At 46.1% G+C, this 24,999-nt stretch overlaps 2 protein-coding genes across 10 annotated transcripts; both read left to right on the forward strand.

The window, feature by feature from the left end:
• Positions 1-79: 79 nt before the first annotated feature.
• On the forward strand, positions 80-2,845 carry LOC116794860 (chemokine-like receptor 1). Of its 2 annotated transcripts, none has more exons than XM_032704017.1 (2): positions 80-737; positions 1,289-2,845. In XM_032704017.1, the coding sequence occupies exons 1-2, from the start codon at positions 631-633 to the stop codon at positions 2,388-2,390; spliced, it is 1,209 nt and encodes a 402-aa protein (XP_032559908.1). In that variant the 5' UTR covers positions 80-630; the 3' UTR covers positions 2,391-2,845. The 2 variants fall into 2 exon arrangements, with proteins under 2 accessions (XP_032559908.1, XP_032559909.1); XM_032704018.1 differs by lacking the exon at positions 80-737 and adding an exon at positions 817-904.
• Positions 2,846-4,673: 1,828 nt separating this feature from the next.
• On the forward strand, positions 4,674-24,890 carry PRPSAP2 (phosphoribosyl pyrophosphate synthetase associated protein 2). 8 transcript variants are annotated; one of them, XM_032704024.1, is made up of 13 exons: positions 4,674-5,192; positions 8,914-9,168; positions 12,081-12,143; positions 12,623-12,773; positions 13,865-13,917; positions 14,041-14,107; positions 15,047-15,219; positions 16,180-16,295; positions 19,764-19,819; positions 22,130-22,278; positions 22,647-22,717; positions 23,661-23,807; positions 24,200-24,890. In XM_032704024.1, the coding sequence occupies exons 4-13, from the start codon at positions 12,655-12,657 to the stop codon at positions 24,356-24,358; spliced, it is 1,110 nt and encodes a 369-aa protein (XP_032559915.1). In that variant the 5' UTR covers positions 4,674-5,192; positions 8,914-9,168; positions 12,081-12,143; positions 12,623-12,654; the 3' UTR covers positions 24,359-24,890. The 8 variants fall into 8 exon arrangements, with proteins under 8 accessions (XP_032559915.1, XP_032559911.1, XP_032559913.1 ...); XM_032704020.1 differs by having other exon boundaries at positions 4,675-5,192; positions 12,081-12,200; XM_032704022.1 differs by lacking the exons at positions 4,674-5,192; positions 8,914-9,168 and adding an exon at positions 9,375-9,566 and having other exon boundaries at positions 12,081-12,200.
• Positions 24,891-24,999: the final 109 nt, after the last annotated feature.

Genomic DNA, 24,999 nt, shown 5'->3' on the forward strand with positions numbered 1-24,999 from the left:
GCCGGCGGGGGGTCCACACGTGGCGCCCGGGGCGCGGGTGACCTTGGGAGGGACGAGGAGGGACGGGGCGGGACGGGCAGGGGAGCGCGGGTGTCACCCTTCTGTCACCCCTCCTGTTACCCACAGCTCCAGCCCTGCCTGCCGTGCACCCCGAGGTGCCTCTCCCCCAGCCCTGGGGTGTCCCGCGATCCAGGGATGCCTCTCGCTTCCCCCATAAGACGGGAGCTCCCCCCACCCTACACCGGGCAAGGAGCAGTTCCGGCCACCCCCAAAGCTCCCCTCTTGGAGACCAAGCCGGTGTGCCAGGCCACGGCAGGGGTTGGGCATGGGGCCACTGTCGTGGGTAGCAGAGCTGACCCTGTCCCCCCACCGTGGCAGGGCAGCACCGGTGCCCGGAGTGATATCCAGGTGGGAGGGAGGGAGGGAGCTGCCAGTGGGATGAGTGGCACAGGCACGAGAGGGGCCGTGCTTCCTTCGTTGTTCAAGTCCAAGTTAGTTGGATGGGCTTGACCAACCAACCCAAGGGAATGTGTGGCTGCTGGGGATTCAGGAGTTAAATCAACACACCACAAATTGAGGAACAAGATTAGGGAATAAGCGATCCTACTAAATTCCTCGTGATCCCAAGCCATGGGAAGGCAGTGTGAGTCACTCTGGAGAGGAGCAGCAGAAGGGGAGTCAGCCAGGAGGCGAGACCACCTGCTGTGGGCAGAGCGGCCAAGGAACACAGCACCAGGGTGAGAGTCCTGCCAGGACCTGCCGAGCTGGGTGAGCAGGAGGGGCGAGGAGAATGGGGGAGCTCACTGGGAGGGTGTTGGTTGGTTGAGGATTACACCTGGATACAGCTCGGGTGGTGGGGTGCTCTCAGAGTGCACCTCCTTGGCAGGCACTTGGTGAAGAAATGGTCTGTTAACATAATTGTTGCCAGTCTAGATGGGTTTTGCTGTCTTGATTTGTCACTGGTCATCCAAAGACAACTTGTCAAGGCAGGGGGATCTGGGTTTCCATGGGATTTCAGCAATCCCATGTGGATTGCTGCTGTGGGCTGTTGATGGAGGTGTTCCTCTGAGAGCACCAACACCAAAACTGGGGTTGTTTCTCTGGTTGTGGTGGTTTGTGTGAGTTGCAGCTGCAGATGCTATAGAGAAGGACTTTATATTAATGATATATTAATTTATCTAAACTGGCTCTGCACAAACATTTTGTGCAGGGTTGCTCACAATGATTTCCACCTCTCCTGCACTGCAGGAGCCGCAGATAACAGTGCTGTGTGCTGTTGTGATTTCAGGTTTTGGCTTGGAGCGATGGACAGCGTCTCCTCTTCCCCTTCCCCCTTCCCTGCCAGCTGCCCCACTGAGCTACCTGAGAATGCCACTGACCAGGACTACTACTCCGGGCTCCAGAAGACCATGCACATGCTGTCCATGGTGGTGTACGGCATCGCCTGTGTGCTGGGAGTGACAGGGAACGGCCTTGTCATCTGGATCACAGGCTTCAAGATGAAGAAGACGGTGAACTCCGTCTGGTTCCTCAACCTGGCCGTTGCTGACTTCATCTTCACCTTTTTCCTGCCCCTCAGCATCGCCTACACTGCCCTGGGCTTCCACTGGCCATTTGGGAAGCTGCTGTGCAAGCTGAACAGCACCATCGCCTTCCTCAACATGTTCGCCAGCGTCTTCCTCCTGACCGTCATCAGCATCGACCGCTGCGTTTCCGTGGCCTTTCCCGTCTGGTCTCACAACCACCGGAGCCCGGAGCTGGCGGCCAGGATCGCACTGGGAACGTGGGTCCTGGCTCTGCTCCTCAGCTCCCCGTACCTGGTCTTTCGGGACACTGTGGTCAGTTCCAGGAACATCACCAGCTGCTATAACAACTTCGCCCTGTCCGACGACTACTCGTCCGAGGCAACGCGGAGGCTGTGGAGGGTGCGGCACAAAGCCATGATCGTAACGCGCTTCCTGTGCGGGTTCCTCGTCCCTTTCCTGGTGATTCTCATCTGCTACAGCGTCGTTGCTGTCAGGCTGAAAAGAAGGCAGTTGGCCAGCTCTGCAAAACCCTACAGAATCATCATTGCTGTCACAGTCTCGTTTTTCCTCTGTTATTTCCCCTATCACGTCTTCTCCTTACTGGAGATATCCAAAAACTCTTCCAGCCATGAGATGAAACTGGCCCTTTTCATAGGGATCCCCTTGGTTTCCAGCCTTGCTTTCTTCAACAGCTGCATCAACCCCATCCTGTATGTCTTTGTGGGGCCGGATTTCAAGGAGAAGTTTCGCCAGTCCATCCTGTCCACCTTCGAAGGGGCCTTCAGCGAGGAGTCGGTCCTGGGCAGCCTGAGCAGCCGGAGGAAGTCCAGGTCTGCTTCGGAAGCAGAGGTCCCGAGGCTCTGAGTGTTTCTCTGCAGTTTCCCTTATTTCAGAGCTCTAATGGCAGGACTGGGGGCTGTGAAGGGCTGTGCAAGGTATAATTTGGTGTCTTGGGGGTATCTCAAACATACTGTGACACAATGGAAGTGAAAGAACTCCCTGGAGCTGCAGCAAGGTGGGTTAAAGTAGCAGCATTTTACTCCTTGTGCCTTTTGGCTCTTGTTCATGCATCTTTCAAAGAAACAGGGTTAAATGCAATGTCTCTGTATTTTTTGTAAGACACTCATCTTTTCTCTCCCCAGGAAGGACAAATTGGTGGTTGTGCTCCTGTTACTCAGGTTTGATGTACATAACTATTTCTGAGCAATGATGGTTTGTGTTTGTGTTTGACACGTTTCCAGCCCTTAAATAGCGGGGATCTGATATTTTGTGCTGTTGGTGAATGAACATTAAACCCCAATAAACTTCTGTAAAACTTACCCAGCCTGTTGTGTTACCTGTGGGATAAAACATGTGTTGATCCAACCTGACTGAGCAGGTTTATCTTTGGTAATAGAACAACTAGATAAAAAAAATTAATTACCCAGAATTTGGAAACAAACCACTGGCATTAGCAGCAGCTGTCTTGAGTGAAGCAGACAGGACATGACCTGAGTGTGAGGACTTGCCTGGGGCACTTGGACTACATGGATCTGATTGCCAGACCCTGCTTATGGCTTATTGCTGGGCTTCAGACCTTTGGGTACATTTGAAAAACAGTGACTTGGAGGAGAAAGAAGAGCAAGTAGCGGAGCTGAGTCTGGTCAAATTTCACATTTGCAGACTTCCCTGGAGGAAGATGGTGGAGGTTTTCTTCCCAGGCTTCATCAGCTTCTGAAACTCTTAAATTTTTGTGAGTAGAAAATGTTGGTCACGTAACAGGGAACGGTAGTGTTGAGGTGTTGTCATTCCCAGCCCACCCTCCTCAGGGTATCACACCCCCCTCTCCTGCCGTGCCCAATTCACCTGTAAAACAGCCCAAGCCACCAATTGTCCTGTTCATCCTGTCAGAAATCTGCCTTGGAGTCTCACTGCTCTGATGGCTGGAAAATCTCTGACTCCCAGCTGGAATATATGAATCTGCATGTGCCTCACTGTTCTGCATGGATGATGTTACCGAGTGAGAGCTGTCACTTGGACCTGCTGGGGATTAATTATGGGTCTGCTGGGCCATGCAATATTGAATGAAGGTCGTGATCCTAAAGGCACACATGTACTTAACCTTAAATTCATGCACAAACCCGCTGAGAACAGGGAATGTAACATGACCATCCATATGTCAAGCTTGAGTGAACAGAGAGATTTACCCTTTGCCACAAATTGCTGCCTGTCATTCAGATAAAACTGCAATGTTTGCTATGCAGCACGTAACTCCAGGGCTATTTACTTGCTCCTATGGTGAACTACAGCATCGATTGCTGTGTCAAGGTTGTGCAGACCTGCGTTTTTGCTCTTTCTGGTTTTCCTTATCTGTTTGCAGATCCCACGTAATTCCTTGTGACAAGAGACTCCACGAGTGCTGGACCAAGACCTCAGACTCCTGTCATGCCTCTCTCCTCATCCTGGTAGCCTTGAGAGTCAGGTTTTAAAGTGTTGACCCAGTCTGTGGTAGGGAAGAAAGCAATTTTCTGGGTCATTTAGAAATCTAAGGTGCGTAAGGATTCCCAAGGGACAACATGATTTGAATGAAGGAGTGTCTGGGTGATCCAAGGAATTGCCACTGGAATAGCAGTAGGTAACTAAGCTATGGAGCAGGATGTGCTTGACATATAGGTGGATCTGTCATCCCTGGTCTGATCCCTGCCCTTTGTGCAATGGGAAACCATGCTGACAGAATATGGGCCAGGCTGCCAAGGGACTTCTTTCAAGATAAATCTCCTGTTGTATCGAGTTCCCTCATGTTCAGACTACCTCTTTATCACAGGGATAATTGTGGTAGTCCCTCATTCCCAACTAGGAGACAGGCTGTTCATTCTCTCTGATACTCGCATTTGCCATATGCTTATCTAGAAAAGCCTGAATGAAATAAAAGGGGGAGGAATTCTCCAACCAGCAATCCAAGGAGGCTGAGCGGCCGCTTTGGCAGCTGTGCCCCCTTCTGACGCAGCTTTGCTCTCAAGGCTCTTTCAGATGCCACGGGGTGGGTGGAACAGCCTGAACCCCCCAGTATTTGCAGTCATTGAGAAAGGTGCTGAACCCGCTGCCCTGCTGGTGTGAGGCCCTCATTGGTCCCACGGAGGGGCTGATCCGACAGCCCCGCTCCTACAAACAGTGGGCTGGGACATGCGGAGCCACTGGAGCGCGCGGGGTTCGGGCAGAGCCACTGAGGTGTGGGGGTTCAAGCTGTGCATGGAGAGCCTTAGCGGGGAGAACAAGCAAGTTTTTAGCAAGCATCTAACCAGGGATTTCACCAGGAGCTGTTGCTGCCTTGCTTTGGAGGAGAGACTATTGCAGGTGACTCTGGAGCTGGGAGAAGCTGCAGAGGGAGGAAACCAGCTGAGGAGGACATGGCAAGCGGTAACTCAAGAGGAGAAAGTGTTTTCTCCCTGGGACCTGGATGGGAGCATGGAGATAGAAACTGGGCTCAATAGTTCAGAGGAAAGAGGAAGGAAGGAGTGGGAACTAAGACAGCCTTGAAAGTACCAGCAGCAGGATAGTGAATACAAATGAATGGGAGGGAGACTGCAGCAGGTGAGGAAGTTCTCATTAAGGAGAGCTTAATGAGACAATAAAAGCCTCTGGGAAGCCTAATGGTCCCCCTGCCTCTCCTCTGGTGAGACTTTCCTGGTGAGTAAAATCTTTAAGTGTCTCACTCTTGAGCTTGGGGAATTGATTTGTTAGATAAGGTTAAGGAAAGACAGTGCACAGTGGTCTGAGAGCAGAACCTCTTCCACAGCTTGCTGAAATCAGGCAGGAAATAATAGGGCAAATTAGAAGACCTGTATTGGTCAAAAGCTTCTTTGTGCAGGAGAGATGTCGGTAATAGTGTGAATAAGTGATATAGGCTGGGCCTTACCCAGGTCTCCTCAGCCTTTCTTGGCATAGCCAAGGGGTGAGGGTCCTGCTCCCAGCAAGGGGGTTAACCTGCTCTTCCTGAGCCAGGGCTGGTCCTGGTTGGCACTGAACTGGGGCAGACACAGGGTGCTCTTTGCTGGTTGCACTTTGCTCCTTCCCTGCACCTCTCCCAGCTCCTGCTCAGTGTACGGGGCAGGGCTGGTACCAAATCTTTCTTTACACCCCCAAGTTGTGCACTGAAGGCACAGGACCTGCTCTCCTGCACTGAATTCTGCTTTAATTTGCAAAGTTGCTCTGCAGTGGCCAACTCGAGTCCTTCCTGTGTGCTCACGAAATGCCTGCACGGGGCAGGGTGCCTGGGTGCTCTCTGTAGAGGAGCTGTAGCTCAGTGAGATGAATGGCAAACCATGCTGGGACCCAGTGGGTAGGACAGGGAGGAACAGAGCACTAACTAGTGTTTGGCATGAACTGAGCAGCTGTTCAAATTCCCTAAAATGGCGTGACTTCACTGCCCAGTTCAACCACTTTTGTCTAAATGCGAATCAAAGGGCAAACCACAGCCACAAACATCAGGTGATGGATGTGAGCAGGATGTGATGCAGACTTTGCAGGACAGAGCTGCCCACACACAGCAAAGACAGTCTGGGAACCAAGCAAGAGTGGCTATCACCGGCTCTTGTTTCAGGGCAGTGTTTGTCCAAACCCTTGCACCCAGCTCAAGCTGCGTGTCTGCAGGACCTGTTCCACAACGAGTATTCCCACAAACGTCTCGTCTCTTTGTTGGGAGGCTGGCTGGAGAGAACCCTGTGTCCATGCCAGAGCTGGCGTGGCAGATCTGTTAAACATTACAGACTGACCCGGAACTGGGAGCACAGTTGGAAACAGGAGAACACACTGAGCTCGGGGAGTCCTTCAGTCAAAGTTCTGTGACTCAGGGGGAACAGGACTGTGACAAATGAGTGGCTGCCTGTTTTCTGCAGACAGCCAAGCAGTAATATTCGATAAAGCAATGAGTGCTATCTACAGCCACAGCCCTTCACACAGAGAAGACGTGTTCTCTGCTCCAGGGCCTTTTTTAAGGCACTTTGCTTCCCAGACGTGGGGGATGCTATTTCCAAATCACTCCGAAGACATGATAAAATTACTCCTCCTTCCCTCTGTTCTGAATGCATTTTATAGCCACTTTGAGTTCTGCCTCCCTAGCTGGGTAATATCCAAGGCAGAATCTTCTGGAAACTGAACTCAGTTGTTCCCCAGGCAGAAAAGCCAAGGGCAGGGGAGCAGGGAGGTGGTGGCCTTTGGGCTGTGCTCAGTGTGGAGGTGTCTGTGCTGCAGAACCTCCCTGCAGGCTCAGAGGGACTGTGTAGGGTCGAGGATGCTTTTGGGATGCCTTGTAGGATCCTCTTTCTGTTGGGGGAGACCAAACCTATTCACAGGACTCTGTCAGGATCAAATCGGAGTGTTTCTTTGGCGTGCCATGTCTGTTCTCACTGTCAGGTGGTTTGGTAGGTGAGTTTTAATATCCATCTTTTTTTTTTTTAAACAAAAACAACCCCAAACAAACAAATAAAAAAAAAAAAGCCAACTTGTCTGAGCAGTGATGGATGGAGCACAGGAGCCTGGATGACAGCAGCATTTATCTTCTCTCAGGTGATGGATGCAGGCTGTTGTCCAGCCAAGTGCTGGATGAGCAGTGCCCCTCACCTTGGCTGGACTAGGTGTGTATGGAGGGGTTTTTTTGCACATCTCTGCTTGCCAGGGTCACATCTGGATTAAGGACAACAAATCTCTGTGAGCCAGTGTATTCACACCCAGCAAATTTTCAGCATTCCTTAGATGACTGCTAATTGAACCATTGTAAACAAAATAAAATCCGTGTGCTCATCTTGGAGCAACTGTTCGTTAAACTCTTAGTGTTTGGATAGCATATTGTCAGATTAACAAATCCCTCTCCCTTGGGAGCTGAGATTTAAACTCACATTCCTCTGATCAGGAAAACAGAGGTGAGAAATTGAGAAATTGATTTTTTTTTCCCTGACAAAGGCAGTGCCGTTATAAAAAGGATCGGAAGACAGGATCTCTTAGTTCCTGGTCCTGTGGCTTGCTTGAGCAATGTCAGGAATTTGGGGCAGCACAAATCAAACAGTCAGCAAGTTCTGGGTGCCCTGGGGTATTGAAAAATGCTTCTGGGGAAGGCTGCTAATTGCATTACGGGTCAGTGCTTCACCAAGTGTCGTTTCTAGTTGTTCTGCATCAAACTGCTCTGCCCCACCAGGCTGCAGCGAAATCCTGCGACAGAGACTGATGCCAAGAGAAATCTCCTCTGCCCTGTGAAGAGGCCAACAAAAAGCTCAAAACCCCTTCCCTTTTGTCCTAAAAGCCCTGAAACAAAACAAGAACCTACTGGGGGTCAATGACCCCAAATCAATTGTGGAAGCACCAGCCTGGAAACAGGAAAACACAGACTGGGAACAGTGGGGGTGGCGAGGTGATGGGAGAGGTCTATTCTCTTACCCTCCACTGTAATTTGGAAGAGGCTGTAGGAAAGTCAGAGGATCAGTGCTGCATCTCTGAGGGTAAAAAGAGGCTGATGGCCTCTCTGCTCACATATTTCAAACAGATGTCTTGGCTTTGTGTGAGCCTGCAAGTGGAGTGCTCGACATCTGGCAGCTGCTCCTGGTTAAATGGCTTCTCCTTCCCCAGCTCCCAGTCTGCTGAAAAAAGCAAAAAGAGGAGACAATTGATGAAGCCTTGGAATGAATGAAGCAAGAAGGAAATGTGAAATACAGGGAAAACACTTGTCCATGAGTATTTAAGGTGGAAAATGCAGCTCATAATGATTTCAAACTATGAATTTAACATTGTCCTTTCACAGGCATGTTTAAGTGAGGCATTCAATGGCTTTTTTCCTCCTCTTTCACGGTAAGGCCAGCGTGGACAGAAATACCTGCTGGGATGCTAGGCTTTGCTCCAGTGCACCCTGCAGGCCAAGAATAATCAAGTTTAATTGCTTTTTGTGAGAAAAGCTGCAGCAAAAGTACCTAATTTGTACCTTAATACTAAATGCTAAAATTCTGATCCATAAAACACTGTTCATCTCGGGCATACTGAGAAGCATAATTTAAAACAGGTTCTAGCCATGCAGTTAGGGGAAAACTCACAATGTTTGGTTTTTTATTTAAAGCAGGGACCTTTATTCTCCTATGTCTGTGTGGGATAACTGTAACTTCCTCAAAGCAGTGAAAGGACAATTTTGTCATGGGTGTCCTGGGATAAAGCTGGTGTTTTGTTGTGTTTTTTTGTTTGGTTGGTTTTTTTTAAACAGGGTGTTTAAAATAAGAGTCTCACTGCAGATGTCAAAAGGATCTTCATGCAGTTTAATCAATGTACGTGGCAAGGGGAGTCCTGACAGGGGACTCTGGATTAATCATGTGTGCTGGTGACAGGGAACTGAGACATCACAGATTGTTTCTTTTTCTAATTTACTTTCCAGAAGTGCCCCTTTCCCTACAGACACTGCTGGGTCTGCTGGCAAAGGCCAGATGGTACCACGGGAACCAGTGGGGATGGAGAGGATCAGCCACAGCGATGGAGGTGCCCGGAGCAGCGTGGCAGCCGCCCGTCCGTCCCTCTCACAGGGCTGCAGGCATGGGAGCTCCGAAACATGGCACCCTGAGGACATCCACTGCTTTTATTCCACATGGACTTTGCACTGGGGCTCTCCCAATGCTGGCAAAGGTCTTTTTTGGTGGGTGGGAGCTGAACTGCGGCGCTGATGCTCTGGTTCCCACATCATGCCAGACGGGGACCCAGAAGTGCCCTTCCTCTTTGACTCGTGAAGGGGTCTAGAAAATGTGTTTTCTGAGGGAGCTGAGTCTGTTTACCTGGAGAAGGTTTGTTTGAGCTCTCCACAACAACCTGAAAGGAGGTTGCAGTGAGGTGGGGACTGGTCTCTTCTACCGTGCGTGCAGTGAGGACTAGAGAAAACGGCCTTAAGCTGCGACAGGGGAAGTTCAGATCAGACACCAGAAATTTTTTTTTTTCACTGTTCAGGTGGTCAGGCATTGGAACGGGCTGTCCAGGGAGAGGTGGTGGAGTCACCTTATCTGGAGGGTGTTTTCCAGAGGCGTCTGGATCTGGCGATGGGTGAGATGCTTTAGGGGCTACAGTGGCAGTGCTGGGCTGGCGGTCGGACTGGAGGATCTTCAAGGTCTCTCCCAACCTTGATGGTTCTGTGATTCTATAGACCCCGTCCCGGTGTCCCCCCCTCACTGCGGGGCTCAGGGGGAAGATGGCGCCGGGTCCCCTCAGCGCGGCGCGAGCCTGTGGCGGGAAGGGGGGGGGGGCGTCGCCCCGGGCCCGCCCCTCCCGCCCGCGCTCCCTCCCTCACGCCCCGCCGCCATCTTGCCCGCGGAGAACTGGAGGGGCTGAGCTCCGCCGCCGCCTCTGCTTCTCCCTCTGCCTCACCCCCTCCTTCCCCTCCGGCCGGGCCGCCTTCTCCCGGGGCCGGGGGGCCGGAGCCGGCAGGTAAGGCCTTCAGCGAGGGGCGCTCCCGCCCGCTCAGCCCGCTTTAGCTGGCTGTGTGGGCAGGACATCCCCCCTTCCCCACACACGGGGTTCTGCCGCCTGAGGAAGGGGCTACGTCGCCCTCCCCTCAGGAGATGGGGACTCTCTCCTGGGCGGGCCCTTTGCAGGGCTTATCGGGCTCCCCGGCAGCCCCACAGGTGAGGAGGAGCGGCGTGGGGCTGCGATGTGCACTGGCCGCTCCAGTATAGGAGGGATGGGATCCGCAGGGACCACAGGGCCTGTGTAACCCACCTGGAGCAGCTGAAGGATTGTAGGGAGGCGTGGGCTGGAAGGATCCCTTAGCCCAGGGGGATAGGTGAGTGTGGAGGGCCGGGAAAATTCCCTGTGGGGAGATGGGTGAGAGGGTGCAGATTCCCTCCGTCCCACGGGGATCCATTGCTTAGTACCACGGTTATCCCATACAGTTATTCCTGCCTCTGTTGCTTTCTGTGCGGACATGCTCAGTTCATGGAGATGTAAAGCCATGTGTACCCAGTAATTGTTGTGTTCATCGTGGCGTGTCTGTGTAACTGTGTGCAGCCCAAAAGGCAGGGCAGGAGTTGGTGCTTCAGCCTCTGTGGTACCTGTGTTCTCCCAGACCTTGTCCACCTGAAACCAGAGGGTTTTGGTCCCAGGTACCCATGCGGAGTCACGTCTTTGCACATCTAATAAAGTTCTGCCAGCTTGCTGTCATCCCAACACGCGTTTCAAGGTTGATTACTCTTTAAATGCGCCTTCCCTCCCCACACACGCCGTGGCCCACTTGTAGCTGCTGAAGTATGACCACAAAGAAGTCCTTGACTTATGATGTGAAGAGCAGTGTTCAGTGTTGCTGAATACATCAGTATCTTATGGTGGTGTAAAATGCACCTTAAGCAATAATGGGGAACAACAACTGTTGTCTTTCAGCAGATCTCTTAATGCTTCTCATTTCCCTAATCCATGGAAGGAAGACACACAGTTGGGGGGGGTGAAAGAGTGCCTTCTGTATGAATGCTTTTAGTAACAGGGAAACTTGTATCCACGTTGTTCCCATCCAGCCACACAAGCTCTCAGGTGGTGTTCTGAGACCTAAAAGCATTTCTAGTCCGTGCCTTCTTTGGAGCTGAGATGGATCTTGAGCACTATTATGAATATTTGATGGGTGATGGCCATTAGTTAACAGCTGGGAGTTGCAGAGAGTGGCTGAGCAGCAGAACAGAGAAACACTAGCCTAGAATTAGGTTTATCCTGAAATTGTTGGGCACTTTGTTTGGGAGGGATACGGGTCTGGCTTTTGAGGTGTGGGGGGTTCACCTGGTTCTAGTAGAGTGAAACATCCCGGGGTTCTGAGGCTGAAATTGTTGCTGTTTGTGCTCACTCTCTGCACATTTTGGAGGTTCTGATGACAGGCAGGTTTTCATTCACAGCAGTTAAGCAGAGCTCAGACTGGGCATCAAGAGATTTGTTGTTAGGAAATTCCTGGCTTGACTTTGGCTCTTCATGAGGGTGAACCAGGTTCCTCTGTGACAAAATCAACCTGACCAAGAGAATGTCAAGTTGCAAAGATGAGGTGAAGAGTTTCTTTATAGAGCCAGCCAGCTATCCCTCTAATACAAAAATGGTTGTTTTTTTTCATTTGTGTTGCTGTTTTGGAGTACTTAACAGTTGATAAACCATCAGCTTTTTCTAATTAATTACCTGTGACTGTTCAATAATTATGTTTCTCAGCAGAGAGATGTTTATCAGGAAAGAAGTTACTTCTTTCATAATTTAAGCCATTCATATTTAATATTTCCAGTCCTCTACAAAATGCTGAAATGGATGATGAAGGATTATATTTCTTAAACAGAAGTGAGTGAAGTGCAGTAGTCTAGGACTTTTTGAGTTGAATTTCACTTTGATCTGTCAGGGGCTGCTGGACAATGTGATTTTTTTTTCTTTTATTTGACTAAAATATTACAGCAGAAGAAGTCAAGGAAAATGTAATTTATAAAGAGTAATAAAAAGATGGAAGCCATCAAATCCTTGGCGGGATTAGTGATTTGTGCCTTTATTTGAAACAAAAAAAAATTGTATTGATTTCCTTGTGATATTTTTCTCCTGTTTTCACAGGAGAATTATTAATCTCAAAGAATGACAGCAGCTGCTTCTGCAAGTGGATTCGTTGTGCAAGAGGTCATTATTTACAGCTGCCAGCTTTATTGAACTCTTCCTTTGGTTTCATCCCTATTTGTAAGTTTATCATTTATTGCAAAGTGATGAAAAGAGACACAGTATGGAAACAGACTCTTCTAGCCAGGACCCAGGAGCTCTGTTCAGCTCCATTCTGCCCCTGACTGGCTTTGTGATCTTGGAAAAGTCAATAAATGTTGCTCAGTTCTTTTAAATGAACTGGACAGGCTGATGGAAAAGAGGATCTCTGTTACTAGATGACAGCCTGAGGAAAACAGTTCGAAATAGGAAAAAACCTGTTAAGTTAGGAGATTTTCAGGGGGATCTTTGGAGAGCTCTAGGGAAGCTGTTGAAGTGGGGAAAACAAGTACTAAGGATGCTGGAAAATACGGGCTAATAGGAAATTCTTCACTTTCGAAACAGGGAAAATTTGTTTCTTGTTTTTAACATTGTGGCTCTAACTGACTTCTGGTCTCTTGCAGCCTTTTAGAAGTGGAAAAACAACTTAGGGTTGATGTTTTGTGTGTCATCAACTGAAATTGGGGCCATCATGAATATCACCAAGGGTGGGCTGGTGCTGTTTTCAGCTAATTCCAATTCGTCCTGCATGGAACTGTCCAAGAGGATTGCTGAGTAAGTACAGTCTTATTTTACTAATTCTGATTTCTCTCTTTAAGGAAAATTACATGGGAAAACTGCCATGGTTTGCAAGAACGTGGTGTGTGCTCTGTTGCACAGCATATTTCAAACAGCTGGAATAGAAGGAGAATAATTTGTGTTGGAATTGTTCCGTGGCAGGCTGGGATTGGCTGCAGCACATTATAGGAAACACGTGGGCAAAATTAGTGTTTGGATAGTGTTAAATAATCGTGGCAGAAGTTTTTTATCATTTTCCTACTCCTTGTAGTGGGGTTTTCTTAGGCAGCAAAACTACATCTCTCCTGCTCGCTGTATGTTTGGGATGGGAACATTCCTTTAGCTTAAACCCATGAATAGCTTCAGCAGAACTTTTATGGCTTAAGTACATTTTCAGCGTGCTAATTAGGATGCATAACATTACTGGGAATATTTCACATGATGGATTTCTTCCTGAGGCTTATGTGCCCAAAGTTAGGTGTGGACAGGAGGAGAAAGGGGCTGCAAAGGAACTCAGGCTGTGTGTGGCAATAATTTGGGCATGAGTGTGTGTCATATTCTGTTAACTGTCTCCTTTTTGTAGTGATGGGGATCTGTGCTAATCCTGGCATGGAATAAATACAGCAGACATTAGTCTTCCATTATCCACAGAATAGTGCTTGCTGTATTTCCTCTTCACTCTACATTGACTGTTTTCTGTAGAGGAGAACAACTTAAAAGTTGTATTTTTAAGTATTGTGTATGCTGCCACATGTATATACATACATATATATAGGGCAAGAAATACATATTAAAAGTTAGAAATTGTTGCATGATTTAGTATTCCAGCATTTTTTTTCCTGCTGCTTGTTCTTCTGAGCTTGACTTGAAAATGAGTTTAGCTTAGTCTGCAGTGCAGCTTATGGAAACTGTAGGTGCTTTTTAAAGAGATGTCCACTGTAATTATTGGTTTTACGGTTTGAGACTTTCTTTCCTTGGTTTTCTGCCGTGGAATACAGCATTTTCAGTAACTATTGCATGGTGGGATTTGCATTTGGGTTGTCCTTCCTTTCCCCATATTGACTTCTCCTTGTTTTCTGCTCCTGCAGGCGCCTGGGAGTTGAGATGGGGAAGGTTCAGGTTTATCAGGAGCCAAACAGAGGTGAGCATTTAATTAGCAAAGCTGGAATTGTACCCAACACTGATGTGCATGTGTTGGTTCCCCTTTTCTTAGACTCTGTTGAGTTTTGCTATTGCAAATATTACATATTTTTCTTCTTGGCAGAAACAAGAGTGCAGATTCAGGAGTCTGTGAGAGGAAAGGATGTATTTATCATCCAAACAGTTTCAAAGTGAGTAACTGTTTAAAGACCCTGTGCTAGCATTTGACATGGGCTGTCCCTAGGAATGCTTCTGGTTTTAATTTTAGTCATCTCTTATGTATGTGATACAGTGCAATAAGCTTAGATTAACTAGAGAGAGTCTTTTCTTTTTTGTTATTTGTCTTGGGTTTTTCTTTTAATATGTGCACAAAGCCAACTTTGGCATAAGCAAACTTCTCTTATTTTAATTTTCAGTGAATATATCAACAAAATATTCCCCTGGGTCCCTGCTTTCTTTCCCTAAGTGTATTCTTTTCCTTATGTCATTCTCTTTAAATTTTTCCCTTTTCAGCTGCCCATCTCTAGCTCCATCACAGAGCTGTAAATGTAGGAGGAAAATTTCCTGGGCAATGTGTCCCATGATTCAGAAAACGGCATCTTTTATTTTAAGTGAACTTTACAAATGCTAAGACTATTTTTTTAATGGCAACAGAAATAATAGGTCTTAGTTGATGGTCACTTCTCTTAGAGAATAGATGCTAACTGTTAAGTATTTAGCTTGCTCTTGGCTTAACAAGACAAGAATTTGTTGTAAAGTACAAAGTATTTTTTTTTTAAAAGCATACCTATATGGGAAAATACATATATTTTGTTTTGTGGACAACAGAAAGTGACATTGGGGATAAATTATGGGCTACTTTTTTATAGCAACACCGTCCAACAAAGACAGCTGAATTGTCCAAAATGGCAGAGTGAAAAGAGTAAAGAAGTGTAATTCTGGTGAAGAATTCAAGTGCTGGGCCCAGGGCACTTGTCATCCTGAAGTCCAGAGCTGGAAGCTTAGTGAAGTTTGCTCAGTCTCCACACTTTGAGCTACCCTGGCATGAAATTCCTGGAGTGGGTATAAATGCTGTGCTGAATACAGGATTTTTATGCCCGGGATACAGAACTGGATGTTTGTCGTTGCAGGGATGTGAATACTACGATCATGGAGCTCCTGATCATGGTGTATGCCTGTAAAACCTCCTGTGCCAAAAGCATTATTGGAGTGATCCCTTACTTCCCATACAGCAAACAGTGCAAGATGAGGAAAAGGGGCTCCATTGTCTCTAAGTTACTGGCCTCAATGATGTGCAAAGCTGGTAAGAGTGCGGGCTGTTCTGAAATTATCAGGGCAAGGGGGCTCCTGCTGTCAGCTTCCGGGTTTAGAGAGGTCTGTGCACAAATTGGGACTCTAAAAATTTTAAACTGGCGAGTTTTTCATGTGTTTAAAACCCACATAAAAAGGAGAATTAGAAATTCTCTCATTAGAGGTTGTTTCTAATTAGAAATGTTTCTGAACTATGAGTTTGTAAAAAACCCAAACTTGAAGCAGCCATTTTACACCGAGCCCTGCTGAGCTGGCAGAATGAATCTGCTGGGCTCAGCTGCCGTGGTATCCATCTCTTAATACCGTTCTTTATGTTTTTAGCACTCTTGAACAGTTGTGCATTGTCATTTCTGGCCTGCTTTTTACCTGCTGGATGAATGCACTTTGTCCTTTACATTTGAGATGATGTGGGAGAATGAGACTATTCATTTCCACAGCCTTCAGCACATTTTCTGCTCCTTTCCTTTCATTCCCATCGCTGGGAAAAAACCAGGCATTCATACCAAACCCAGTGTGAGCTGGTTTGTTATTCTGAGAGAAGTGGGGTTTGGTGTTTAGGAGTTGGGCCCCTTTTTCAGGAGTTCAGGACTACAGTGAGTGTGCTGGGGTCTGTGACACAGGGCAAATTAGTGCTTCCATTTTGTCCCGCGGAGAAGGATCTTACCTGCCTCAGTGTGGCACTACTGAGTCACTTATGTGGAGTGTTCTGAGGTTCTTTTAAAAAGACACTGTAGAAGTCTCAAAACATGTTATTGCCCGTGTGCTCAAGAGGGACGTAGTTAATTTGTTATGTACTTTCACTGAGTGCAATGTTGTTCTCGTGCAGCTTGGAGATTTTCTGGACAAGCTTCAGTGAAACTTAGAAAAATAAAGACTATCTTGTCTTGTTCTCTCTTCCTTTTCTTGATGTGCTTCTCTCTATGTCTTGTTCCTTTTTTTTTTTTTTTTTAAGGACTAACTCATCTTATTACCATGGATCTACATCAGAAGGAAATTCAGGGCTTCTTCAACATTCCAGTTGATAACTTGAGAGCATCCCCGTTTTTACTACAGTACATCCAAGAAGAGGTGAGGAAGGCCTGCTGTTGCAGTTGCTTTTTTTTACATTACCTTTTTTGTCATGTCTCAAGGCATCTGAAACAAATTCCTCTGAAAATATTAACTCTTCAAACAGCATTTTAAGGGGAAAGGACCAGTTTGTGGCAGGGAATGGTGTTGGGGCAGTTGATTATTTTCCTCCCCACGTGCTTAACTTTTACTTCCATGGAGAGCTGGTGTTTTCTTACCTGTGCAGCAATGCTGCTCTATCTTCTTAGATATATTCCCCTAATACTGAAAAAAAAAAAAAAAGTTAGGATTTCTGTGCTCTTGAGGTCCTCTTCCTTTCCTGTTTCCAGTTTCCTTGACGTTTATGGGATGGAGTGCTTGCGTGGGTGTAATTAATGTCTCATGATAAAAACCACTTTGGGAATTGTAAACTATGAGGGAGCCTATTGATCATGCTCTGAAAGCAAGCCCAGCTGATTTCTTGTGTGGAAATCTCACCCACTGTTTGTTCAGCATGTCTTGACTTGAGCAGCTTAACTTGGGGCGTTCTGGGCTTCCATTTCTCCATCTTATTTTTACAAGTGCTTTGAGAAGGGCTACTGGTAGATTCATCCATGCAAATTGTGCAAATGATAATTGTAGGTATAAGATACATGTTAAGCCTCTGACTAATGATAATCTGGAATAAAGCAAATGCTTTCTTCCTGGTGAGAGAAAAGGCTGGGTTCACTCTTACTTTTGGTTCCAAGCTATTTCTTTTTATAGGGTTATGAATGCCCCAATTTAAAAACCAAAATGAAACACACCCCGCCCCACCCCCCTAAGAAAACCCACATGATTTTGTTATGACAGTGTTAAAATCTGTTTGGGGAATCAGTTACCATTTGAAGCTCTCTTTATCATTTCATTTGGTAATGGAATCAAAGAGGGTGGCAGAACAAAACCCCAGGCTTTGGCTTTGCCACAGTCATTCGTCTTGTGTTCCAGGAGAGAAGTATTGCACATTGTAAGGACTTCCTAAATTAAAAAAAAAAGGGAAAAATAGTGGAAAACCAAGCATGCAGACACAAGAGAGGTTGTGCCTTTATATGTTGCTACAGTGTGTGATTTATAGTCGATAGCAAGATCATGGTCCTGGTTTGGTCTTGAAACACTTTTTGATTCATGAGCTTTTAATGGCTTACAAAGAATTGTTGCAGCTTCGAGTCTGGCACTGCTGTGCAGTCTAACAAATGAACATTTACAGAGGGATCTGAAGTACGTGTAGAGAAGTCCTAAAAGGTACTTTCAGTTCTTTGTTTCTTCATTCCTCTGCTCGTCCATGAGGGGACTTGTTGAAACTAGAGTTGGCTGACTGGATCTGATCACTTGGGATCTACACTGGCAATTACCTTGACCAGCCAAGTCGTTTATAGTATCTTAAGACTGTGATCCAGCGCTGCTCAGGAGGAATTTAGTATTCATCCCAAGTTCCTGGTGGCCACAACTTACTGGATATCCTTCATTGGGAATGCCAGAGCTTTCAAAGCAGCTGGAGTCACGATGGGGTGCACTGAGTAGCATGAAATGGAGTCCAGCTTGGTAAGAGTGGAGGCCATTTAAAAAGCGTTTAACTGCAAGTTGAGAGGACGAGGGCTTGTAGTTGTTCCCTGTTGGGAATTTATGCATAGGTGTGAAGAGAATTACTCAGTGTTGTGGGATGAAGACACTCCAATCAGTGAAACTCATATGAAAATAATTTTGTTGGGTTTCCTCTGTATTGCTTAGAAAACGTTGGATACTTGGTGTCTTCTCTTTCCTGTGTGTACAAGTTAATCCCAGAGTGACGTAGCTCTTTGTTTCGAGGAGTTGTTGATACCTTACTGCTTTGTGGATGACACTTCTGGCTTTCTGACTTCATTTTTGAAGAGCTGAGAACAAATTTGGTAATTTGGCAGGGGAAAAATGAGGCAGTGGTGTCTGAACAAGATCAAAGCCTCTGTTATGTCAAGTGACAGGCCCTGCCTTGTCCATACCTTCCGTCATGTTAATCTTTGTAGCCTCTTGTATAACTAAGTGTTTGTAAAGGACAGAACATGCTGAATTCCCAGTGTTATAGGTGGAGTTAGTAACATTGTGGGTTATTAATGTTGCCCGACAACGTCCTCAGAAAAGTTCTTGTTTTCAGTTGATTAGATCCTTGCCCAAGTTTTTTTCTTTCCCGTGCTCGTTTCAGGGAGAGCTTTTGGAAATACTCAGTTTTGTGTGTTTGAGGAAAAGATTGTGGAAGAACTTACGTTGCCTGTGTTTGCAGAAAACCTTCTTGTTTCTGTGCCCTGGGATGAGTATTTGACATCTTGGCAGTAAGGTTGGTGAGCAGCATGACAGGGTGTCAGCCCCCCAAATTTGGGCAATTGCATCTGTAACAGATCAATTTGCAGGTCCCTTAACTCTGGGAGTCTGAGGATGGAGCTGCTCTGTAGGACTTTGCTTGGCTGAGGACTGTGGTGATGGAGAGAGGGCCAGCCAGGTTCTCTTTCAGCTGCTCTCCATAGAGATGGGTCATCCCAGGGAAACACAGTGAAGGAAACTGCTGAGTTTGCAAGGAATGGGGTAAGATGAGATATGAGAGGGAGCGTAGGTTGCTGTGGAAAGGAGGGCTGGAAGTGTGAATAGTGGAATGCTCGAGAAGTTAGGGACAAGGCAAGATGAGTCTGATGTGGAGTCACTGTTTGCAGGGAAAATGGAGATGAGGATAAGAAACTTTTGAGAGATGGGGACTAAAATGGTGGTTAAACAGAGAGCAGGAGTCTGGAGTGAAAAACCGGTGTGAAAATGGGTCAGGGGCAGCAAACTGAGGAGTAGATTGTGTTTGTGAAACGTGACTGAAGCCTCTGTCAAACCTCAAAAGGAAACCCAGACTTCCTGGCCTTACCCCTCTGGTGCTGTTGACGTTTGCAGCAGCATCTCCTCGTGCTGGTCAGTGTGGAGGACAGTTTGCAGCACTGTGAGACTGTGACTCCAGGAGAGTGCAGTGAACGTGGAACTTCTGTCCCTTCTGATTGTCCATAGAAATAGTCGGTGTTACGTGATGGAGAGGTGTGACTTTTCTCGGTGTACTCTCTAAAGCAATAGGAAATGGGTGAAATGCTGTTTTCAAGTGATGAAAGACAATTAAAGTTGAACAGGAAACTTTAATTTTGATGGTTTCCTGTTTCTTTCAACACTTGTCTGCCTAGCCCTGATGTTCTAAAGCAGTTACTTTTCTGTAATCTCTACTATAACATGGGGTATATGAAAGGTACAGTTCCAATATCTGAATTTTCTAAATACCTGTTTTTACTGAGCTGTCAACTCTGATCATTTACCATGGATTCCTGAGGTTGCTTTCTTAGGTGAAAATGTTCGATGCTTAAAATTCTTCTGGCAAAATAAAGTTCTCTGATTCTTACTGAGTTTAAATTTGTCTAAAGATATGAAGTGGACATTGCTATCTGTTATTTACTACAGATACCAGACTACAGGAATGCTGTAATTGTGGCCAAATCTCCTGCGTCTGCAAAGAGGTGGGTAAGATCTGCTCTCTTGCCTTAGAGCAGGAAATCTCTGTCGGGATTTTGTTCTTAGGATCAAGTGAAGGACAGATATCCAATAATTAGAAGATGCAGCCTTCAAACCCCTCCCAGTTCTGCCTTGTCAGCTGTGTAGTTTTTACATCATCTCTGTAATCACAATAAATCTAAGGAGACTTGAAAAAAACAAACAAAAGGATGAGGTAAATCAGTGCAGTGCTTATGATAAAGAAGGTTTTTAATCACGTTGTATTTGTGTGCATTTACATTATAAATTTCCTGCTGTAAATGAAGAAAAATGGCTGGAAATGTAATGCCATTCATCCAAGGGAATTGCTTAATGTGGGCTTAACTATAAGAACATGGTTGATCAGATCCTAAATACAGATGGTAAAACAGGATTTGATATTTGAGAAGATTTTGATTGTGAAGTCCTTGTGGTTGAATGACTGTTCTTAATCCATGAAGCTTTTTAGTTGACTGTTCCCAGATGCTTTGGAATTACACTGCTGTCAGCAGGTGCTGTAAGAGCTGGACAATGGTTTAAGAGATGCTGTATTTGCTGTGGTGACGAACCAAGGGTTTGTTGAAGAGTTATTTAGACTTTGATGCCAAGGAATTTGTGATACTTTGTGTTTTTGTTATTTTATGTAACAATTCAACTTGTGTCATCTTTGTTCTCCAGCAGTACTTTTTGTGATTTCTTTTGGTTTGGCCAGTCATTTTCCATTTGTTTCTCTCCCATTTCTTTTCCACGGTGTCAGTGTTGCCACTTGGGTGTAGACAGGCTTTTGTTGAAGCATTTTAACACTCATCCAGTAATTGTCAATGCCAGCAAATAGTCTGTTCAAACTGACCAGACAGATGAGTTGCACACACAGGGATTTGGGGAGGAGAGGTTCCCAGAGCTGTATTGTTAAACTTCTTCATGTGGACCTACGAGCACTTAAGGGCAGTATTTGAAGAGGCACATTGTATTGGGGAAAGGGTGATTGGATGTCTCAGCCTAATCCAGGCTGAAAACAGTCCAGGAAAATACTTGTGATGAATGCCTACTTGTGAAAAAGAACCCGTGCTTGGTGGAGTTCACAATGTTTCTGCGGTTTCTGAGCTCACTGGAAAATTAATAAATCATTTTGCTCTTACTTTGAACTTTGTTCAGTTTAATATTGCATTTTAACGTAATTATTATGGTTTTATTGATAGGATTATGCCTGCTAAGTCCTAACTCCTAATGTTTGGAATAATAATTACCTGTAATTAACTACTTGCAAGAATATTGTAACTGTATGATAACCACAGGGTGGAAGATTCTTCATTTTTAATTAACTGAGTATCATGATGGGCAAATTATTCTCTGGACTCTGGATTGTTTGAATAGTGAAACAAGGCTTAAGGATAGAGGAGGTGATTCAGGCACAGGTCTGAGGTGCTGATGTTAGAGCAGAGTGACTCACTTTAGATGTGCTGGATTCCCTTGGACCAGAGGAGGTGAGATGGGGTGGCTTGGGCAGGGTCCCAAACTTTGGGTGTGCAAGGTAAGGTGGGATAGATGTGCTGATTTACACTTGCTGCTTCCAGTATCTGGGATACAAGCACTGTCTGTGAAATTCCCATTTTCCTGGCTCTCTGCTTTGCCCACTCCCCCAGCTAACCTCACACTTCTTTCCAGAAATTTCTAATTTTAGTCAAAGAAATACTGTGCTGTGAAGGAACTTTATGTCAGCTAATAATAAAATCCAGGCTGTTCAACTTGAAGTGTGGTTTGCCAGGCAGAATGATCATCTGGACCCCCTTTTCCACAGGGTATCTCAGATTGTGTCAGCAGGTCAGGGATATTGCCTTTATTTAGTGCTAAAAATAAATAGGTGAATACTTTTTTTTTCATGTGAATATATATTTTTTCCTATTAAATGTAGACAATCCAGACATCAAGACTATTCTTGGTTACTGTTACATGAGTTTCCTAAAGCATTGGAATCCCAAGGATGCCAAAGGCTAGGGAATGGTTTTTGGCCATTGGGCAAAGCAGAAGGGAGTAATCAGAATTATGTGACTTGCAACATTTATCCTGTTGCTTCAAGGCCCATATGGGCACTTTCAGGGTTATTCTGACTCACAGACCTGGTGGAATCAAGATATTAAGGGGCAAGTGGTTCCTTCCATGTGTTCTCCTAAAATTTTAGGATCATTTCATTTTCCTCTGAAACGGTAGAAATAAAATGGCAATAGGTTAGGACTGTATGTAGGTGAATTATTTGAAATGTAACGCGTTCCTGGTGGTTTTGAATCCTTTCCCTGCAGGGCACAGTCGTTCGCTGAGCGCCTGCGGTTGGGAATCGCTGTGATCCACGGGGAAGCTCAGGATGCCGAGTCTGACATGGTGGATGGTCGGCACTCCCCACCTACAGCCAAATATGTAGCTGCTATTCACCCCAGTTTGGAGATCCCCAGTAAGTAAGTGTGTGTGGGAAAGTGTTACCTGGCCTTCTCTTGGGGAATGGGGCTGGCAGTGATGGGCCATCGAAAAGGAACCGGTGGTGTCTGCCAGCCACTTTGTTTCTGTGCTAAAATTAAGAATTTGTTGAATTGGTTAACAGTTTGAGTGTAAATGAGTGTAGTTAATATTTTAACTAAGCTTAAAAAGATCATTTATGTATTAAAGTCCTGCTGGTTTTCCCAGTAATGCTGTTGAAATAGTTGTTGATCCATGTCTCTCTCTTAACTGTGGTGACCCAGCAGACATTATTAAAGTAAATCATATAAACTTTCTCTTTTCTTTCTCCTTTCTATCTCTCTAAACCAATTTGCCCTTAATCAGTGCTGATTCCCAAGGAAAAGCCACCCATCACAGTTGTTGGAGATGTGGGAGGAAGAATAGCTATCATTGTGGTAAGATGTCCTCACTCCTCATCAATGATATTAAACATGTTAAAGTTGAAGAAATCAAGTAAACATTCGGTATCAGCCACTAAACTTGGATTGCTGGTGGACTTTTGATTCCATGGGGCAGGACTGAGCACACTGTGAAGTGATCCATGCTGAAAAGCAGAGTTTGGACCTTGTTTCCATGAGTAGGGCAGGTGAAACTCTGTTCAGTGCTTCCCTGAAGGACAGGGGTTTCAGGTGCACATTAGAGCAGGGGAGAATCACTGTGTTTCTGTCCAGGAGTTTTAGTGAAGCTGAGATGATGGACATGGACCTGTTGGAACAAGTCTAGAGGAGGCCACCAGGTTGATTAGAGGGATAGAGCTGCTCTGCTGTGAGGAAAGGCTGAGAGAATTGGGATTGTTCAGCCTGGAGAGGAGAAGGCTCGGGGTGACCTAACTGTGGCCTTCCAGGACCTGAAGGGGCCGACAGGAAAGATGGAGAGGGACTATTTACAAGGGCCTGGAGTGACAGGACAAGGGGGAATGGCTTTAAGCTGACAGAGAGTAGGGTTAGATTAGATATTAGGAAAAAATTCTTCCCTGTGAGGATGGTGAGGCCCTGGCACAGGTTGCCCAGAGAAGCTGTGGCTGCCCCATCCCTGGAAGTGTCCAAGGCCAGGTTGGATGGGGCTTGGAGCAACCTGGGATAATACTGGAAGATGTCCCTGCCCACACCAAGGGGTGGAATGAGATGATCTTTAAGATCCCTTCCAACCCAGACCATTCCATAATTGTGTGATTCAGTCATGGTTTCTGTAAAGCAGAGTGTTATCTCTGGGCTTGTCATAAAAAAGGGCAGTCTTCTGATAGTTTGGGTTCTGTTGTACTTGCTACAGCTGCCCTGTCAGTCAGTGCTGTGTGTGAGGCCGTGGTGACTCGTGGGTGACTCGGTGGTGTTTTGGCAGGATGACATCATCGATGATGTCGACAGCTTCCTGGCTGCGGCCGAGACCCTCAAGGAGAGGGGGGCTTACAAGATCTTTGTCATGGCCACCCACGGCCTCTTGTCTTCAGACGCTCCCCGGCTCATCGAGGAGTCTGCCATCGATGAAGTAAGTGTGGATTCTGAATCCTGATCAAATGATTGGGGTTTTTTTTAAGGAAACATCTGTATGTCCTTAAGCTACAGCAGGAGAGGGAAACGTGGGAAGTGGTGAGATACTGGACTGTCAGTGTCAGTGGAGCTTTCCCCTCAGCGTGGGGGATATTTTTGTACCTTCCTCTGGCCCTGCATGGCAGAATGAAGGAAAGGAAGGAAGGACAGTGCCATTGGTATCCATGGCAACGTGTGGCTTTTCCTAGGATTTTGACCCTGACAATAATGTAAAATCTTATCAGCAGTGGTGGCTTGATAGGATCCGTGAAACTCCCTTTCACACTTCCAATAGGGAAGGTGGAAAACATAACGGAGCTACCTCCTCCTGATCATTTTGTCTTCCCGTAGGTGGTTGTTACAAACACAATTCCACATGAAATACAGAAACTCCAGTGCCCTAAAATCAAGACTGTGGATATCAGCATGATCCTCTCGGAAGCCATTCGCAGGATCCACAACGGGGAGTCCATGTCGTACCTTTTCAGGAATATAGGACTGGATGATTAATGCCTCTTACTCTAAAGAAACACCCCGGGCCAAACTGGAAGCGAACAGAGAACGAGCTGTGAAGCATCGTGCTTTACCTTAATCTTTCCGTTGAGCCACTTCTTGTTTTCTCTTGGTTTAAGTATTGATGTAGAACAGTTTTTGAGAGCTTTTTTTTTTTTTTTCTTTGCAGGTTTTTTTTTTTTGGGGGGGGGATGGGTGGGAATAAACATTTTACAAAAAACTGTTCTAGTTGCTTTTAGGTTAGTTGCACTATACACGATGGAAAAATCCCACAAAACACTTGAGGCAAGAAATTGGCTTCTGAATTAAGCATTCCTTTTCCAAAGCTGCTTGCTACAAGTGCTTTAAATGATAACAAAATGAAGTGACTGTATAATATTTGCATTTTAAAAGCCAAAAAGGTTGTACTGTTGTATGCAGTTCAGTGATTTTGTAGGAGTGCTTTTATAGAAAAGCATATGGAATATGCACCTGTATTTATTTTCTGCGACAAAGAATAAAGACTTGTTTTGTGTGAGCTTTCTAAAAATGTTCACGTGCTGGTCCCTTGTCTTCCAGACTCTGTCCTCTTAAATATTGGCTGGTGTTACAGGTGGATATCAGGGAGCAACAGAGACTTAGAAACTGGCACAGATTGC

The sequence above is a fragment of the Chiroxiphia lanceolata genome, chromosome 16 (genome assembly GCF_009829145.1).
Source record: "Chiroxiphia lanceolata isolate bChiLan1 chromosome 16, bChiLan1.pri, whole genome shotgun sequence".
Lineage (NCBI taxonomy): Eukaryota > Metazoa > Chordata > Aves > Passeriformes > Pipridae > Chiroxiphia > Chiroxiphia lanceolata.

Bases quoted from the DNA above. Each gene is read 5' to 3' on its own strand.
- PRPSAP2 (XM_032704024.1), top strand. From the start codon at position 12,655: ATGTTTTGTGTGTCATCAACTGAAATTGGGGCCATCATGAATATCACC. The intron at 16,296-19,763 runs GTGAGGAAGGCC...TATTTACTACAG, and splicing joins TACAGTACATCCAAGAAGAG to ATACCAGACTACAGGAATGC. The intron at 22,718-23,660 runs GTAAGATGTCCT...GTGTTTTGGCAG, and splicing joins GAAGAATAGCTATCATTGTG to GATGACATCATCGATGATGT.
- LOC116794860 (XM_032704017.1), top strand. From the start codon at position 631: ATGGGAAGGCAGTGTGAGTCACTCTGGAGAGGAGCAGCAGAAGGGGAG. The intron at 738-1,288 runs GTGAGAGTCCTG...TTGTGATTTCAG, and splicing joins CCAAGGAACACAGCACCAGG to GTTTTGGCTTGGAGCGATGG.